Source organism: Anoplolepis gracilipes, chromosome 5, assembly GCF_047496725.1.
Source record: "Anoplolepis gracilipes chromosome 5, ASM4749672v1, whole genome shotgun sequence".
In the NCBI taxonomy this organism is placed as follows: Eukaryota; Metazoa; Arthropoda; class Insecta; order Hymenoptera; family Formicidae; genus Anoplolepis; species Anoplolepis gracilipes.
Window position 1 is genome coordinate 1627137 of NC_132974.1, and position 20879 is coordinate 1648015.

The window sequence follows — 20879 nt, forward strand, 5'->3', positions numbered from 1 at the left end:
TGTAAAATATTTATAGTAAATGTTATTTTTATAAAAATATAATGCAAATATATTTTAATATTAACATTTATAATTACTCAGAATATATATAATTAAGAGAATTAGATTTATATTTTTTTATTACATTTTACATAAGTTTATATTTAAAAATAAAATCTTGTCTAAAGTTATGTATGTAACTTTTTTATTATAAATAACTATTTAAAAAGAACACGAGTGAAATATTTATTATATGTATTTATATTTCTTTGCAACATTATTTAGTTTAAACACTGCTTTATAATTTAACTTTATTTGTATGTTACAGACCACCACGTTGTTGTGCTACAACTATGTCGCTACGCATTGTGTCAGTAAGGTATCAAATTATTTTTAATTTTATTTTATCTATTATTATTGTTTACGACTTTACATGTATGTGTAGTCATTTCGATAGATTTGCTTAGTATAATATATTTATTTTAACTTCAAAAACTTTAACGAAAGCTTTTAAAATAAAAATATAACTGCTTACTAAATTGTCCCAAATTAAATGGAATGGCTACATCTTTCACAGAGCTGCACAAGTTTTACACCAAGTATAGATTTTGACTGAAAAAAAAGATTTTCTTTATGAAAAATATTTTTTTGCAATTTTTTTAAGATCAATCAAGTGTTAAATTATTTTGAAGCATTCAATATAAAAATTAAAAAAGATCGCCGATGGAACATATCTAAGATTTAAAGAAATTTAAATTAAATCGGTTATTAATTGTTGCATTTAACCGACATCCTCTCTCCGCGAAATTATAATTTAATTCAAGTACAATATATATATATATACTTCAATATAAAATTCGCTAATTCACTCGCGTATTCGTTGTTTGACTTTTGCATCTAATCTCCGCGAAACTAACCCGAAAGCCCGAGTTATCCGATCGCGAAAATCTAAGACGGTGCATTCTTCTCGTGGTGAACCATAGACGTTACCCAGCATGGCTATTGTTCCGTTCATATACGTATCCATCCATTTACCGTTCTCGTGTGGTCATTGAAGTATGGCCGATATACATATATCCAAAGAACCCGGAGGCTACCGAATTACAATGGCGGAAAGCAGCCTTTCTCCAGGTCGTCGTACACAGACATAAGGAGGTTTGCACAGGTGTGTACACACATTTGCATACGCTTTGTGTTATGAATGCACTTACTTATATAAAGAAATATACGCGCGATTTTATATGAAATCTCGGTTAGAATATGAGCAAACCAACTGTTGTTTCTTAACCGATAACGTCCGGCCTTAACGTATAAGTGAATACTGTAAATTATAAATTATAAATTAACTCTAATTGCAAGTTATGGAACACTGCAATATAAACAATTATTCCTACTTCCAAAGAACTTATTATTTTCATTTTTGCACACTTTATGATTTTTCTCTGTGACATCAGAAATTAAATTGACAAAATAACTGAGATATATGAAAATTTTAATTTTTAAATTATTATTGTATAAGTTACATATTATACGAATGAATATATATACAATCTATTATAAATAAGTCAACAAATATAATTATAAAACCAGATTACTTGTTTTATATGTTTACGTTAATAATTTTATTATAATATTACTATTAATTTCAATAAAATACAACTGATATTTAGTTAGATAATTTGAATCAGGAAATCTAATTATTCTAATATCATAAAATCTACTCAAAACAGTTATTATCTATAATCATAATATTCATTGTCAGTTACGGAATAATATGTTAAACAATACTCGCGTATGCATCATGGTGCAATTATATGAAAAACTAATTAATTTCTTTTTATCATAATTAGAATAATATATCGTATACAAATACTAGCAAATTTTTATTTCATGTTTTCGATAAAGTTGCTTCCCTGCAAATAGACCAATTCGCTTTTTCAGACCAACTTTGAATTATCTTTTTGCAGTAACTCTAAATTAAACTTTTTGGAATCATTTCTCTGTTAGTTTCTGCAACTCTTCGTTACAAGATTATTTGTTGAGGAGTTATATAGATCAACAGAGTGAGTCGCGTTTTCTGCACAAGTAGTTACACGCGAGTTACAATAACATAATTTCATCGTACGTACACAGAAATATCGAAGACACAAATAAAGCACCGATGAGTGTCCATTCGATCGAAGAGCGGAAATCCCGTTCTCTTCGTTGAACTTTCGCCCGCGAGACGGACATTTATTTCGATTCGCCATGGCTACGTGCGCAGTGCGCGCGCATCCCCCGCATGAATATTTACATCCAGATGGTGTACATAAATAGTACTCAACGAAAAAATGGGTTAGACCCGGAATACACCCACCCCCGCGCCATAGATATCCGCCGGAAGCGGTCACAAATTCTCCGAGTCTCCGGTACAACCGCATTGCGCATTACTCTCTTGGATCCCCTTCTTCCCTTCTGTGCGCTTCCTCTTTTAACTTGTGGCTGTGTTCCGAATTGTATTTTCGCTATAAATTATTTTCATTATTTGGCATTCCAAAATTAAAGACTATCAATACGCCATAAACATAATTATAACATATGCAATAATTATGAAGTAACACTTGTCACATGTAGTATAATTGAGGAAAATTGAAATAATAAACGTTTTTCCATAAATGAATTTAATTCTAGTTAAATATGTCGTTATTTACGGACTATAAAATAATCGTTTATTAAACTATAATATTTCATACATATATTATATAACGACATTATTAGCAATAACTATAAAAATATTTTGAATGTCGGATCTTCCAAGACGATTCTTAAAATTCCTATAACAATTTACGTCAGACTTATTTCAGTCCCCCAAATGATGTTAATGACACGATCGGTAGTTTTTTATACAGCGGTTTCTCTGAAAAAAATAAAACCGCAACGATATCATTCCTGTCTCTCTCTGTTTTTCTCTCCCTTTCTATTTATTTACAACAAATAACATTTAATGTCTACAGAAAATAATAATATATACAAAAATACCTATTTGTATTTGAATAAAAAAAAGATGCTAAAAAGTAAAAACACATAAGCATTAGTTTTGCTTATCTGGATGTTTTGTTTTCTCAAAATTTTCAAAATGACATACAGTTTTCTCAAAATACGACAAATAACATCTACTTTATGGCGCATTCATGACGAATGGCGTATTACGTGTATGCGCGAATGAAATATCGCTTTTATCAGGCCAATCGTCGTCGTATCCCATTCGCTATTTTGGGGTCACGTACTGCGCCACACGTGCGTGCTCGCTCGCTCGCGCGAACGTTTTCGCGTTTACCTTCTTCCTATATTTTACACATATCCGGAACTCTAATCTCTCTCTGCACTCTAATCTCTCTAATCTCTCTGCGTACATACACATACGTTTGCTCGTGTTTTATTTTCATGATGATAAATTCGATTCCCAAATATACGATCTTCAAAAAATTCTTAATCTCGTTCATAATCAAAATCAACACGCGTGATTATTTTTCACTCGGTTAACGCAGAGAAAAAGTTTCGATTTTTAGAAACAAAAATGGAAAAAATAATTTGCAGAATATTATATAAATATATCATATACATGGAAAAGTTGATTATTATATATAATTCTTACTTTTTTAATTTTTAATCTTTAAACAAAATATTTATTATGAAATGTTCCAAACGTTTAGATTATTATTATTTTGTTTTTCATAATTTCGGAATGTTTAGTACAAAGAGGCTTTATCAGATAGAGAGACTAAAAGAAATGTCATTTCAAGTAAAAAGTCTCATTTATCTTCTTTATTTACTTGTCTTTATCGCTGTTATTATACTCTATTTTTTTCATTACTCATTTTATGCTTACCTTATTTCTACTATGATTACGTAACGATTCTTCAGACTTTTTTAATTCCTCCATCACGTACTTGATGTCCTCGGCTTCCATTTGCGAATCGCGACTATCGCCATAAGTATTCACGCAGATCGTTCTCGAATGTTCGCTCTTGTTGGTCGTCAAACTGATCTAGACAGAAGGACGCGGAACGCATGCCGCAATAAAGGAGATAAGATTGTGTCGCGAAATTCTACTCTAATTTTATTTAATATACATACACATAACAGGACGAAGGGGGATGACTCTTACTTTAGATTCGTCTGAGTAAGAACGTCTTTGGTTGTGTTGAAAAAATCTCTTGAGACGATGACAGCAAACCGCAAACGGAAATATCAGGAAGAACATCGTATTTAGGAAAAATTCCGCTTTCCTAAAGAATACGCTCGTTAAATCGCGGCTGTGTATGCACCTATTGTGTTCTCACCTGCTGCATATTCTGACGGTTCTCTTGTGCGTATCTGGATGCACCGGTGCACCCTGCTCATCCCTCACCACGCGCTTACATTTTAATTCTCGTTCGAAATACTCTGGCATTATAGTGGTTTCCAACAATGAGTCTAAACCCCAACGACCTATCGCCGGTATATACAGGCCCATAAACCATTTCAAAAAACCTAGAGAAGAAATGAATGCTTCAAAATATAATATAAAAATTATTAAAATATCATTAAAAATAATAAAAACATAATTAAATATAAGAATTATTAAGAATATAAAAAATGAATTACAACCTAACCCAAGACAATGCTAAATAATAAAATAACTAAATTATAAGATACTATAAAAATCAGGTTAAATAAATTGTATAGCTAAATAGTTAAGAAAAATTAAAAATACAATGCATTAAAAAGATCATGAGTTGTGAAAAGATATATTGATGAACGAAAAATATTTTAGCCTATTGAAATGATTACACACTAACCCATCAGAAGCAAGAGGAATATTAACAAAGTGATAAAGACTGTAACATCCATAATTATGTCTGAGAAAATTTGGCGATGATGCGGCGGGATGGGACCGCGAAATCCAGCGGCGCGACAAAGTTCGGGCGGCATCGGTTGACAGCCGGTGCCACGCGCGTCGCCCACGCAAACGCATAAACAGTGTAATGTGCAGAAGCAACGATCCATTTTTCGTACCTTTATCTTTCTGGTGGCCACCGGTTCCCCGACACGGTTTAGCAATTGCACTGAAAACACGATTATATAACTTGCACGTATATACGATTTTTCACGTATATTTCGAACGCTATGACAATAACATTCGTACAATACTCGATATTACAATAATTTATGCGGTGCTATATCAGCTTTTTCTTCTACTTTACATTTGTGGAAAAAATCGATTCGCTTTAAAAGAAAAAATATAGGAAACGGTTGAATGTAAATAGAAAGAAGGAAATTAATTAAATGTTATTTAAATAAGGATTTAATTCTTTAGGTCATATTGTTTTTATAATAGTTATCGTGGGTAATTGAATTTTTTTTACCAGAGCAGTAAAACTCGTTTATAGAGAGCTCGCCGTAAAGATTCAAGCTCATTGCTTGGTTTCGTCGAGGTTGAACTAGTTTTTTAGGAAATGTAGCATTCACCCAGGACTCTGGAAGGTTATCGGGACAATCCACGATCTTTGACTGATAAGACATCGGAATCAGTCCCGTGTTGGTGATAACGATCGTTACTATGGTATGATCGAGTGCTATGCTGTTCACGTTCACTTGGCTGATGCGGCCCACATATATGGATCTAAGATTTAAAAAAATAATCATAAGCACATAATTGAATTGAACGTTCAAATAATCATATCCTTTATTTATTCTCAAATTTTATTATTTTTAAATAATTTAGTTTAACTTATAAAATATCGTTTTTATAATATCGAAAAATTTGATCTGTCAGAACATCATCGGTTATTTATTGATGATATTAGTTAGAGTGAATTAATGTCTTGAATCATTGTAAGTACTTTACTTTCTATATTAAAAATTTATATTTAATATTTACATAATTTTCTAAAAGTTATGTTAAGTTAAATAATTACCTAATCCTTATGTTAAACATATTGTGCCATTGCTATCTTAAAATTATATTTTCTATTCTATATAAAAGAAGAAACAAAATTTTTTTAAAGAACATATATCCAGCACAGGTAACTTTAAGCCATTCGAAATAATTGGCAAGTGAGATAATTGAGAAAATTAGCTCGCGAAGCTAGAGTTGATATCTCACACTCAGTCCTTTAAGATCGATATGTATCGCTTCTCTCGAGACTCACCCTCCTGCGAGCGCTGCAATGTAACCCGCCCCGACTTCGATGTCGATCGCAGACACGTGCGGCGAATGATACTCCAGAGCGAGAAACTCGCGGCTTCCGCTTCCGCTCGCGCTGTACTTGATGGGCTCGCTTGGCACGGATGCGAAATTGCTCAAGAAGTAGCAACCAGGTCGACCGGCGACGCGAGCTTCCTGTCGACACGTGACACTAGATCGAACAGCGGTCCGACCTTCGACAGCCGACGGACGGAAATGTTCGCGGGAATGCGAGGTGGTTTCCGGCCGAAGGAGGAGAGACTACGTTTGTAACACGCATCTGTAACCCGTCGTCTGCGTTCGCCGATAAACCTCGAGATGACGTATTATAGTTCACGCGGGGGCAAATAGTTGGACAGACGAAATCTAATCGATTGCTTCTAGAGCTTCTGTAGCCTTACTCCGATAAAAAAAGCTTTTGATCTCTTTTATCTTTAATACTTGAACATCGTATTTGTGAAGAAAGGAGTAATGATAAATTTATAAAATTAGAATATAAAATGGTCAAAATATTGAATAAAATATCTTTGTGTGTTGGAAATTTTATGATTTGATAGAATCTAAAAGAGAAACGCTGAAAGTCCGCAGTGCAATAATTCAAAATGACATAACAACGACGGGCTCGCGTAGCGTGGAACCATCAGCGCGTACATTTGTGACCGCGAGACAAATTCGGTATTTCGTTCCAAAACGAGATGCGGTTCGAATTCCTCGTCTCGCGTATCACACAGAGAACGAGCCGACGTACATAAAAATCCGCGCTGTCTCTCGCCGGACGACCGATTTGTATGCGACTGTCCGTTTCCCGTCGTCCCGAACAAATCTCCGCTCGTAACGTTTTCACGTGAGAGGAACGGGCAGGGTATAAGTATTAAATTCGTGTGCGATAAATCATGTTACACAGCCAGAGCAACGGGCGCACTTAAGCGTCTTGCACGCTCGACACTTAGGAGGGGTGAAGGGAGGGTGCGACAGGCTCCGGCCGGGGATAGCCCGAGGACAGGAAGGCTATTTCCAGTGTTGTTTCATTTATTGCACCTGTCATACGTACCACGTCGTGCCTACGGTAGGCCAGAGGCTGATTTTTCAAACAGGTTCCACTGACATGTCCGCACCGGTCAGGTTGCTTCGCAAACGCCGCGAATCCCACGCCCGCTTTGTCGCACTCGTTTCCGTTCTCGTTGATGCTGCTCGCTGGTACCACGAGATATTCGTTTGATTCGCCTACATCGAAATAATCGCCCATGTAACGAAATGTTAACGAAAATATCGTTTTATCGAATGTCAAACTTCCCAGGTTCTTATGTCATGTTGAATTTTGTTAAATGACACAATAATTAAAGCATAAAATCTTATACATCTAGTACAAGTCTTATACATACATTCAAATCTTTCGTATCTTTCAATAATCAATATTTTGTTGTTTAAATTATTTTTCGACTAACACAGTATAAGACACAGTTTAATCAGAAAAGATTTCTTTTTCTCAAACACTATTGTACACTTTTTGATATACCTTGAATCTGAACTTCAAAGAAATCTTTGAACTCTTTCTTTAATTAAACGAATAGGAATTATTGATATTATTCTTTTTATATCAGAATAGTTATCTTAATCTACTTCATTTCGTACTGTCGTTGATTATAAACTCGCGTCTCGCTAATTTTGAAGGGAAGATATTAAAAAGGATTCAATACCTTCGACGAGATATCCGGAAGCTTTTGATGTTACCGACGACGGTACCAAAAGACGATCATGAACGACATCCAAATTAGGAACCTTCTCTTCTTCCCTCCGTCCCGACATTTTCACTTTCTTGTAGGCGAAAGCGATCGTATCTTGATTGCCTCTATGGTGCCTGTTGAACGTGCCTAATCTGATGGCATAAACGACCTGTCTAGCGTGAAGTTTATCGGACCGCTTCGAATATACTTGAGCGCACATTCAATCGCGAGACATACACACACTCTCCCTCTCTCTCTCTCTCTCTCTCTTACCTGACTACGGAATCTCCGGTGAGATCCTCCCAGTAAATCGATCCATTCCCTAAAGTGCGTTTTTCGTAAACCTGTAGATAGACTGTGTGCTCGACGATAGGATCTTCCAACTGATATACGGAATACCTAAAAAAATGTTTCCCCCGTGTAAACGCGCATTTATTTTCTACAAACCTTTCTAAAATCGATAATTAATATATATATATATATATATATATATATAATAAATATAATAATAATAATGACACATTTGTAATTGCTAAATAAAAATTGCGATAGAATTTTAATAGATATGCACAGACTCTTTTGAAACATGTCGGACATTATTATGAGACGATATCTTATAAATATTGATTATCTGTTAATGAATTTACAGCGCACATCAACTGCAGAGACTGTCGAAAGCGCGAAACAAAGCACTCATTTTTGCTTTTGTTACGTCTAAAGTCTATAATTGTTATGGCGCATAGCATTGCGCTGTCAAACTGAAAATAAATGATCGAGAGCTGTCATTTTAACGCTTTTAATAAACCATCGGTCGATGCCACTATTGTGTGCATGATTGTCACCCAATTCTTTTAATAAACTTTACATTGACAGATAAAACAACGCTCTCTTCATAACAAGTGTGAGACAAAAGTTTCCCATTATTCACTAAACAACAACATTATTTTCAGACAGAGTGGATTTACACAAATAACACCATTATTCACGTTAATACTTTATATTCACAATTTATGCGTGAAAAAGCGCTTGTTTTTTTTTTTATTCAATTTATTATTGCAATTTTAACTCTCAAATCTTTTTGAAAAATTTTATTATATTTTCTCTTTATACTTTTCATTGTAACGTATTAATTACAAACTCATTAACTTTTTACCAATTTTGATATTAATATCGGAGAACGATTTTTGTGCTTTTGGCCCCGTCTGTTTCTCGAGAAACGAAAACATAAACGTGATACTCGACATGAATCACGATTCGATCCCCTTAAATCCCCATAGGCGACCTACCATAAATCACTGAAGCGCAAACAATGCGCGGACTCGAGATATTTGGCCGCATCGATATTCGGCGGGTGTCCGCGATCCGCGCAATCTTGGCCGCCCCGGATTTGCGCTCGTCCGGGATCGACTTCCGATCTATCGAGCGTTCGGCTTTCATCCTCGCGCCGTTTCACGTTTCCTCTCGCGAACTTTCGAAAATTCTCAGCGTTTCGTTTCTCGATGACATAGCGTCCCGACGGTCTCACCGCGACGTCATCGGCGTCATACTCCGGCTCGAGAGATGCCATTAATAAGTGTCTCTTGAAGCGCCGTTGGTTCCCCGTTTCCGAGATATCTTTGATCCGCTGACCGCCCTTTTTCTTCTTTCTCTTCCTCTTTTGCCACTTTGTCTTCTTCTTCGACCCGCTCGGAACCTTCTGCCGTCGCTTTCTAAGTGCGCGATTACCTTTCCGGAAACCGACATCCCGTTTATTATATGGAGAGCTACAATGTGAGAAATTACAAACTCTGTCATGTAAAAATAATAGGACCAATTACATGGAACATTTTCGGAAGACGTAGAAATTTTCTCCTATGATTGAACGCCTTTTTTAGAATGGTAAAAAATAAATCTTTGAAAAATATAACAGTTTAATTAACCCTTATTCCGTACTGATGCATCATCTTTGTCTGTGATTTTTCTAACAACGTCAATTTTTCTCGAAAACAAATAATCATAAAATAATATATTTAAGTAAATTATTTTTCAAATTTATTATTTTCAGATTTTTTAAAACACTTTTACATATTAATAAACTTATCGAAAATACGCTGACCCACCTGTACAGTTAGAAGGTGCCAAAAATAACAATACGGAGTAAGGGTTAAGTATAATTTCACGTTATATGTATATAATTTTCTCAGAATTAATTTTATTATTTTCGTGACAGACCTCATGGGTTCTTTCGCCTGTTCCTCGTCAACATTGTCGTTCATGGATGAAATCGATGAATATCGAATCGCATTTGCTTTTTTCGAGGAGTCTGCTCTTTTTAGCGAGCTTAAACCTTGGTTGACAGGAGGTAAAGCATCATCGCTCGAAAGTTTGGCCAGAGGGTCATTTGCAGCGACGTGTCTCTGGATCTTAACCGAATCACTTGCACCGCCGCCGAAATTTGGGTCACGAGGACGGTTAATCTCACCGCGGACGCGCCGAAATACGACTTTTTCCGACGCTGTAATTCCGCCCGGTATTTCGCGCGATTCCCCGAGTCTCTTATCGATCGGCAGTCGCCGCGTGGCCGTCGCCGAATGTTCCCCGATCCAATCTGCCGGAGAACCTTCTCTACTGGAACTATTAAGTAATTTCGTCCTCGTGTCGCTCCGATCAGATATCCCAGCCCTCTTCGATTTCTTCCTCGCGAGACTGTCTTTCCTTACGGCACGGATCACTTCTAATGAAGCATCTCGCGAGACACGCGTCGGTCTGACGGTATCGTTCGTGACACCGATCGATTTCGACGACCAGCGAACTCCAACATTTTTATTCCTTGCCGAACATTCCTCCCGGAGAGATTTCGGTGCGATTTTATCCCCGTTGAAATTTGTCGTGGAAGCAATTTCTTGTTTACCAAAGTGAAATCGATCGGTGAAACTTGGATTCTGCGGCCACAAACGATTGTTTTGGCTGTCGTCCAATCGAGATTTCTTCGCTTCCGAATCCTTCTTTGAATCGTTAAACTCGATGCTCGAGTTTTGTTCTACATCTATTAGATGTGGGACGCTGATATTTTTTCGAGATAGAAAGGACTTTGGCGTCGCGGAGAAAGTCGTGCTCCTCGGTAAAGTGGACTGAAAGAGTGCGGAAGATACTTGGTTCTTGAATGCTTCATCGGAAGTACTCGGTAAGGTGGACGCTTCGAACTCAAAAGTACCGTCGTTCAAAGGCGACGATTCCTCACGTATCGTTTCCGTGATTGTCGATTGCCGTTCAGTGATCGTAAAATTTGGCTTCTGTCTTTCTGATATCATTGTCGTCCTATCAGTAACACTTTTCTGCTCTCCGACGTCATTCCCTGTACGATTCGACGCGTTGACGATAACATCCTTCACGCGAATCACCGTCTCTCCAACTGGCATTGTAAGACAAGGCTCCTCGTCCTCGATGATTCTCAATAGTTTCATCATAAATCTCACTATGGCCATCATGTTTCTCATGCGAATTGCGTTAATCGATTTATCGTTGCATCTGTCGCACTGTGCTTCCGTAGAAGACGTCTCGTTAATCGCGTATCCGGTGGTGACTCGAAGAACATCATCCTCCAATCGCGTTGATGACGAGAATCTCAAGGTTTCCGCATTCCGATCGTTTGTCGTCGCTTCCTGGATATCAGGTGCAAAAGTTTCAGCGGAATCGCTGTCGCGATAATTGCTCGAAGTTTGCAGTTGGCGCACAACCGTCTCGGGAAGTTCGAGTTTCCGAACGGTCGCGGGAATTCTGTAGCAACCGCCGGAAGTGACGTTCCGCGAATCTTCACCGGGACAAGGCGTGATTCGGTACCTCGGCTTCTCGATTCTGACGCGCAATAATGGTACGATATGAAGATCAGTCGTATTCGATCGATCGAGCTCGGGTCGGTTTGCCTGGCCCGAAGAAACGTCGACGCGACATTGCGATTCTTTGATCAAGGTGCGATTCTGATCTTTTACATTGTCTTTATCGACAAGGACAGATCCGAGAATGTTGGGGAAACGCACCGCGGATGCACGAGGATTCAATTTGTCGACGGCCTCGTCGATTTGCCCGGATGTCATCCTACTCATTTCGTCACTCGGTGCGATCGACGACTTTGAGTAATCCTGTAGAAATATCTGCTTGGCTGTTCCTGAGTTCGCGCTATACTTGTCAAATCTCTTCTTGATTCGAGAATCTGTTTTCGCTGTCTTCCGTTCCTCTTTTTCACTTCCTCGCGCCAGATCGAAAAACTTCTCGCGAGACTTTATCGTGACTCGGTTGATATTTGTCTTCCCGGCTTCACAATTCTCGTCCGCTATCACGTTTAAGGAATCATTCGTTTTGTCATTCGCATGTTCAACTATTGACGACAGATCAAACGTAGATGCTGTGCTTGAATCAGGGAAATTAATAGTTGTTGTTTCAATTACTACGATTGAGTTTGACAATTCTGTAGAAACCGAAGACTGCGTTGCTGAAGATCCATCGGGAATAGCATCAAAACTTATGAGCATTGGTGTTTGATTAAAGCCGCCATTCACTTGAATTCTACCAGTTAGCGAAATTTTTATGCTTCCTTCGTTTCTTGACGTTATCGGCTTTTGTGAAAATTCAACGCTTTTGTGCGTTTTTCCAATTGATAAGCTTCGATTAGTCGTAATTTCTTTCGCGTCAAATATCATGGATGTTGGTTGAGTATCGTAAAGAGATTCGTCTCGCATGTCGCTCCTGCTGATCTTCTCGCGGAATGAAAGTGGCTCTTCGTCAATCTTTTCGTACGTTCGAAAGTTTCTTAAAGTGTTTTCACATTTATCGAAACTTTCCTTCTATATAAAAAATACTATTATTAGCAATGCTTTTGATAATAGATTATTTTTTTTTAAGAAACCTCTAATACCTTATCATTATTGAAACTTGCTGAATCAACCAATTCATCTTCGATATCGTGTCTTTCGTCCAAGTCAGTATTCTTATTCATAACTTCCTTCTCGTTGTTCCTGTAAATGCTATTGCCATTAGTAGCGGTTGACTGACAATGTATATAAATGGATAGTTGAAGTTATATTAAAGTTATTTTTTATTGTAAAAGTTATATTATTGAAAATAATTACCGAAAATAATTAGTATTTGTACATTTTTCTATGAATACGTTGCTTTTTTTATTCTCGTCAAATAATCTTCATATTAATTTTATATAATACAAAGTAATAATAATATATAAACATTTTTTGATAAAATATACTTTTTTATATATAGCTTTATAATGTTATATAAAAAATTATAAAAAGAAATTAATATATTTATATAAAAATAAAGTATTATATATACAATATTATAAATATAAAAACTAAATTACTATATAAAAAATTAAAAATATATATTATAATTAATATATCTGTGATATATATTTGTACATGTATATTATATCGATATACATGTATAATATCAAAAAGAACCTTGAGAACGCTCCTTCGCTAATTCTCTGCACGTCAGAGACCACCGTAGTATCGCGGGCCACAACTATTGTTTCCTCCGGCATTACAGTTCGTGCAGCATCGGCATTCTCATCTACCAATCGATCCGTCTCGTACAGCAATTTCCGCGAATCCCGATCCTCGCGCAGAATTGGCTGATCCTCGAGATCCGATAAATCATCCCTCCTGGCAATGGCTTCATTATCGCTCACCGAGTCATTCTCCTCGTCCGTCTTGCTTCCGTCGTTCTCGTAATACTCATCTTCGACGTCCCCGATATAGCTGGATTTTCCACTCGACAATAGTCGTCTGCCCGATCGATGCCAACGATCTGTCAACGATCGATCCTCGCTTCCCGCTGGTCTGATGTTTCTCTCGTCCGATACCGACGACGACTTTTCCTTCTTGATCTTACCGATCGTCTTGCGAAGGGTGTCATATACTTTACCTCGAGCATGTTGAAAATATTCCCCCTCGACGAAAGCGCGATGCACTCGAGGATTTTTCGCGTGAATTCCATTAATCTTCCTCGCATCTTTGCGACGTTTCCACTGTTTTGCGCCGTAGAAAGGCAACGGGATCTTTTTATCGGTACTTTTAGTCGCGACGACGTCGCGCGTCTCACCCTTATCGTCCGCTATCATCAATTTCGCACCGCGAATGACAGTATCCGTTTGACGATTTTTGTCCTGCTCCCCGGAACTTTTTGCGCGGCCCTTTAATATTCCGTCTGCCGCGAATTGCCCACGCGCTTCCGCGCCGCGATTCGACAAATCATCGGCGTTCACCCTCGCCGTTCTTACGTTCTCAAACGGATTCAGCGCGATTTTTCGCGCCACGATCTCGTCGAGCTTGGCCGTCGCTCGCCCGTCGAACCCGCGTTTCTCCGTTCGCCGATCTATCTTCGACGTTTTGCGCACGGAACCGGAAAGATCCTTCCGCGACGTTGGAATTTTTGCGGGAAACGGAATTTCGAGCGACGTCGAGATAGCGACTTGGCGACTTTGCCAAGTAACGTCCTCGTCAAATCTGCCAACCGCGTCATCTCTCGCGTTACGCAGCTTCGGAAAAGCGACGTTCTTTAGGATGTCTCGCGTGTTTCGTTCCTCCCCCCGCGCGTTTGAATCGGGATATCGCTGGTCGCGATTGTCGGTTTCAAGTCCCACATCACTCGTCGCGATATCTCGAGGAGCAGCATTGTGTTTTTGTGTCTGATCTCGGCTTTCGCAACTCTGTCGAGAAGATTTCCGGTTGGCAGAATAGTTGAATTTGCCGGCTAATCCTTTTTCGATTCTAGTACGTAATTCACTCGCTACCATTGTCATATCAGGAGATTTTCCGCCTTTACTCAAAGTCGCTTTTCCGTTCAGCGCGTGATCCTCGTCGTCTTCTTCTTCGTAGTCGTAAAAGATTGAAGAGTCACGATCGCGGATAAAGTCCCATCCCTTGCCTCTCGTCTGCGCGACAGTAACGTCGTCTGTGACCCTGGAAGAAATAGTCGTCGATGAAGGATTCGAAAAATAATCCGACTGTGACTTGTAGCGTTGTTTTATCTTCCTTCTATCTTTGACCTTCTGGGTGGGTCTATTCGCTGGGATTATCTGTTGCATTTCCGTCGTACGATACCAAGGATGATCCTTGGCTTCCCTTTCGGCTTCCGTCATCTTTATATTCGCAACGCGGTCGACAGTTTTCTGTCGTCCCTTGGTTTTTCCAATTTCGCTCAATACTCTCTGTACTTTTCCTTCCGACGTGAAACTGATGTTAGATCTCTCAATTTGGAATTTCCATTTAGAGATCGTCGTTTCCTCACTCATCGTCGTTGCTTCCGTCTCGTCGACGAAAGTGGTCTCGTCCAAAGCGATTTCCTCCTGCATCTCTCGCGAAAACACCGTCGTTCTCAGAGGACGTATCGAAGGTCGGAAGGTCGCGTCCGTGATTCTGGTGGTCGCCAAGGTCGTTGTGATTGGAGTGACTGTTGTCGTCTCGTCTTCGGACGGCAAGGTTTCCGCTTCCGTGATCTCGTCGAAGGTTGGCATCCCCGGCATTATGGGCGTGTATACCGCGTATTGTCTCACGATCCGACCCACCAGCTCGGCGATCTCTTCCCTCTCGCGGGACCTCTGTGACCTCGCCATAAAATCTTCGCTCTCCGGGATATCCACCGAATTTTCCCGAAGCGGATCTCGGATATAACGAGAGCCTTCCTTTCCTTCCTCGCTCCGTGAAGCTTCCGTCGATTCAGTAATCGCACCGCTACCGCGTAATGAGAGGTCTGCGCCGATCGGCGGACCTCGAGGCCCCGTAAAATTGCCGGCAATCATCCGCAAAGAGTCATTATTAAGCTCGAGGAATCTCGCGTTCACTGCCTCATCCCACTTATTCTTGGTTCGATTGTCGAGCGCTTCGGGATATATTGTCGTTTCCTTGGAATTCGTACAACTGCTAGGTAACGTACTAAGCGACCCGTTGGCGACTGGCAAATAACTATTGACATTTCTGCCACGTGGAGTCTCGGACGATAGTTTCGACACAAACACTTGCATCTGCTTCGTCGTGTTTGTATAAATCCGACTTGTTGATTCGTCGAAGTTAGTTTCCTTCGAAACATTATTATGATTAAACTTTCTCATAATCGGTAATGAAAGAAAAGGACCGATGACAGTATCGGACAGTTTTCCTGCCGATTGAAGAAAAGCGAATTCTTTACAGTCGACAGAATCATCTTTTAGCATAATCGGCGACGAGATTGTAGTAAGTTCGTTGTTTGTCGTCGTAGATTTTGTGATTGCGAGAAAATTTTTATTCATAATCGATCGTTGACGGGTGTCGGTTAATTCAGCGGGATATTCAGATGTTGCTTCACGTGTCGCGATCGGCTCATCCGGTTTGTCACTTTTATGCGAATACGAATCGTCTGTCAATTTATCCTGAATTTCAGAGATATCGGCTCCTGTGACTTTGCTCCTCGCAGTTCCTTTGAGAGTCTCTGGAGTTTCTTGAATAATTCTGACCTCGGCAGAGTCTTCCTTCAGAACGTTGCTTATTCGTGCGAACTTGTCCTCGATCCGCTTATCGACGTTGCTCTCTTTGCTGCTTTCCTTATTGAAAAAAAACGGATTATCGCCCTCCTCGGATCGGACTTTCTTGTAGGAATGACCTGATTCCAAAATCACTTGTTTCTTCGGACTTTCATTTCCTCCATTCTCCGACAGCTTGCGTTTAGAGTAAACTACCTTGGGTCGAGCATAGTGATCTACGATGACTTGCAGCTTGCGACGGGAGTCGTCATCTTTCAGAAGATTCTCGCTTTTCGTGGAATTAAAATCTTTCTTTTCGACTCGAAGATGTCTTCGACGACGTCTTTGGAAGCATCTCTCGCGTTTCGAAGATTCGTTCGGCAATATATTGCATTTAAGATCCGGTGACCCGCGCTCTTGCCAAATCAATTCGCGAGTGGATAAGGACTTTCCGAGGAAGCCTGGTCTCGGATTCTCACCGATGCCTTTGTCCCCGCGAAACTTATTGGTGGTGCCCTTCCTCTTGCGCAACTTGCGACGGGAGGGCTTCCAAAATTTGTAACTGTTTTTCAAGTTTGCGTCCTTCGGCGTCTTTTGGTCGAGCGAGCTATAAATTCTACGCGATGTCCGACCCTCGTATAAATTGCTAAACTCGTCGGAGAATCCCTGCAGCTCGTTCGCTGGTAACGAACTGCGCGTTCTCGATTCGAGGATATCCGTCGATGATTTATCCCCGGGACGATCGAGGAGCGCGGGGAATTCTTCGAGCCGCGAAATTCCAGTGGTAGACGAAGAAGAAGAAGAAGAAGAAGAAGAAGAAAGATTTCGTAATCTTGTAAAAGCAGGAACGCTAGAGATTCCCGTCGATACATTAGCATTTTCCACTCCTATCTCCTCGCTGCTCGTATTACCGTTTCGAAACACGGCCGTGCTCAAATTCCGCCTCTCGGCCAATGTATTTCTCAACAAGCTAACATTATCCGAGATGTTCTCCGGTATCCTAAATCCATATCGTGGCTCTCCGCTCTCCGTCGACCGATGCGTTCGAGAAATCACGATTTCCGATAATAACGCGAACACATCGCCCTCGAGACTGCTCGATTTTATCGTGGATGACACGATATCACGATTAATACTCTTATTAGTATCATTTCTAAGAGGAATCCCGGACAAAGTGAAAAATTCAATAACGAGACTGCCGTTATCAGGCGACGCGTTAGAAAACACATTCCTCTGTGTTTGTCTCGAAAATTGACTCTCTTGCGGAATTCGCGACGGTTGTACTGCCAGGAACATCGGTCTGTAGTCGAAGGTATTTTCCAGTCGAGCTGCACCGTGAGATCGATCCCTCGTCCTTTCCTCGAGATTTCCACTTTCCGAAAAATTCGTCGTCCTATCACACTCCCCTTCAAGAAACTTTCGATTATCCTTCTCGCCGTTCGTTTTCCTAAAACCCTGTTCACTTTCCAACTTTGTTAGTTTCACGATTGGATATCGGGGATCACTCACAACTGATCCACGAATCAGAGATCGGCTATCGTTGGTCCATCGGCTCGATTCTTGAAATCTATTGTTCGAATCGTTGAAATTCAAATTAAAATTGAAATTTTCAGCCGATGGCCTCTGATCCTTATCATTTTTTTCCTTCATAAATCTCTCTTTCATGGCTTGCTCATACACGGCATTGATGTAGGCCTCGATTTTTTCCTTGCTTGGTGACGGATCGGAGAGCACGTTCTTCAGTACAGGCGACAGCGTTTCCGCACTATTCTCGTTCTTTATCCAATGGAATCCTTCGGACGATCGGATAGACTCTCGAGTCGAATTGTTTCTAAATTGTTTTTCGTCTCGATATTTCGGAAGAAACTGCTTTCCTTCGCCAAGTGGACCATCAACGGCGAAAATATCATGGCTCGTTACTCGTCTTCGCATCCCGCCAGTTTCGAGTTCAACTCGCTGGTTACGTTCTTCCTCGTTTCTGCTCCTTTTGACTTGGCGTTGTGCCTTGACATTGTCAAATAAATTCGCGCTCGATTTGGACCTGTTGCGAGGTCTGTTTGTATTGTTGTTCCGCTGGTAAAAGCTTGATTCGGCGGCGACCGAGCGGAAACTTTTGGCGTGTTGCGCGTCCTCGCAAGAACAGCAGAAACCCTGAAAGCGAACCGTCGCCTTGTTGTGCGCCACTCTTAATTGCAGGGACAGGCATAACTTGTCTAAAGTTTAATTAAATGGCTTGCCGCAATTTGGGCAAACTGACGTGTAAACGCGATGGCATCTCGAGATTATTTTTATCTTTTGGATAGAAACACAGGCTTGATTTTAAGTATAATTATAATTAATAATAATACAAATAATTAATAATAACAATAATAGTTTTATTAAATAAAAAAATAAAATACAAATAACAGCCAGAAATGTATAATACAAAAAGAACATGATAATCTAGTTATTATCATCATAGTTAAATATTAACGTATGTCTTTAATTTTACTTGACAATTGCAATATAAAAAAATGAATATTTTTAAAATTGATGTACATAATTAATCTCATAGTCCTATAATTTTATTCATAGTTTATTAGTTGCTTAGTTTCTTCATTATATAGAAATGCATCTTTCTAATTATATTTTTAAAATTGTGTAGATATATACAAATTAATTTCTTTTATCAGTTTTTCTTTTTTTAATGTTATTAGATAACAACTTTATAAATTATACATTTTACATAATATTAACAACAGAAACTATTATTGTTATTATTTTATTTAAGAAAAGTGCACGTGTGATTGTTGTGATAATTTGAGATGATTGTTTTCCTTTTTAGATATTTTAATTAATTCTTACTTGACTAAATGGTATTGGTTTGCCGTTAAGTAACATTTGACCGCATGTTGGGTTATCTAAACCGTCGTTACATCCAGTAAAGTTAACTCGATGATTGTTAATTACTTCCTCTCTTGCTTCCGCGTTGACAATCTTATTCAAAGTAATCGAATATTTAAGAAACATTCTTATCTCTATTATAAGCGAATGATTAAAACAAGGAGAATTTATCAACAATTAATAAACATGATCTGTATCAGACGCAGATAATTCAGATTGCGTTAATGGAAACTATTTTGTCCAGCTCAGTCAATAAAATACTAACAAACTTATTTGATAATTTATCTAAAAAAACTTTGACGGATATTTTTGACGGCTATATTTGATAAGAATTTTAATTTCATTCTTTAAATTTACTATCAATCATCATTATATAAAGACTTAAATAATATAAATTAATTATTACACGCACACACACTTACGCTTTGAAATTTTAGTCCATATAAATGCAGTAAAGCTTCTTGGCGGATTTTTATGACATATGGATTATGCAATCTGATTTTACGCATTTTTATCGGGTCCAATACGTGATCTACCAATACAAATTCTTCCCGCGTATTCGTCTAATAAAATATATTTTCTCAAGAATATATTTCAATATTTGAACTTTGGATTAAAATTAAATTAATATTTATTTACAGTAATATGCTTAATTATAATACTAATTAAAAATTACGATTATGATTTATCAAAATAGAAAATTCAATTAAAAATCACACTGATAATTGTGTAATTTTAAATAAATTTATATCGATATACCTTTCCAAAATTGTTAATCTTCATGCTGATAATCACTTTTCTTCTGCAATTCTGTTGCGTATGCATTTCTTTACTATGGGGAGAAATATTGATAACCGAAAAAATATTTACTATAATTTATTACACGCCATAGATTTTGTGTCAATTTCGTAATTCCAATAATTTTATAGCAGATTACGTTTGCATACATTTCCTTCCGCGTTTTCGAACAACGAACCAAAACAGCCCTGATTTCAATCCACGGATGATCAATCAATGGTTCTTCGATTGAGGAACGTGGACGATTGCCATGATCGAATCGCTTTTCGTAAAATTCGCCTCTTTGCCATTGTAATGTGCAGTCAGGATTTCTCGATGGATGATATTGGGGAACGTATTGGAACTCTGATACATAAGGATGAAAATGCGCGGTGGCACTTTCGGGATGAGGGCCAATTAACGCGAACACCATCTAAGTATTTTAATTAATTATGACGAGGTCAAGGAGAAAAATCAATCATTACTGGAAGAATTTTATTTACTTTTGTGTGTGAATCTGTTCTAGGAATAATATAATAATATATGAATTCAACCATGATGACAGTAAGACTAAAGATTACGAGAATTAAAAAAAAAAAAATATAAATCAATATCAGAAAGTACCTGTAACGTTATCCAAAAGATCTTGAAAGGGCGCGAATAAGCTGGTGGCATGTTAGTTCATTTGGTGCGACATTGTTATCACTTGTTGGGCTCATCTCAAATATAGAATAATATCGAGCCCTGCAAACACCCCATCGCGAATCTTGACGCTATGCGCATGTCATAATTGGCCAAACTCTCGACTAATATAAGATTA

At 38.5% G+C, this 20879-nt stretch overlaps 1 protein-coding gene across 1 annotated transcript; it reads right to left on the reverse strand.

Moving 5' to 3' along the window:
- Positions 1–506: 506 nt before the first annotated feature.
- On the reverse strand, positions 507–20492 carry LOC140665854 (uncharacterized). Its single transcript, XM_072892435.1, is given in 18 exon segments — positions 507–591; positions 3848–4006; positions 4127–4247; positions 4302–4491; positions 4800–5066; positions 5367–5623; positions 6153–6343; positions 7239–7411; positions 7885–8063; positions 8185–8310; positions 9198–9674; positions 10123–12743; positions 12745–12787; positions 12789–12902; positions 13362–18550; positions 19244–19375; positions 19705–19845; positions 20259–20492. Coding segments are annotated over 18 exon segments (10677 nt in total). The 3' UTR covers positions 507–528.
- Positions 20493–20879: the final 387 nt, after the last annotated feature.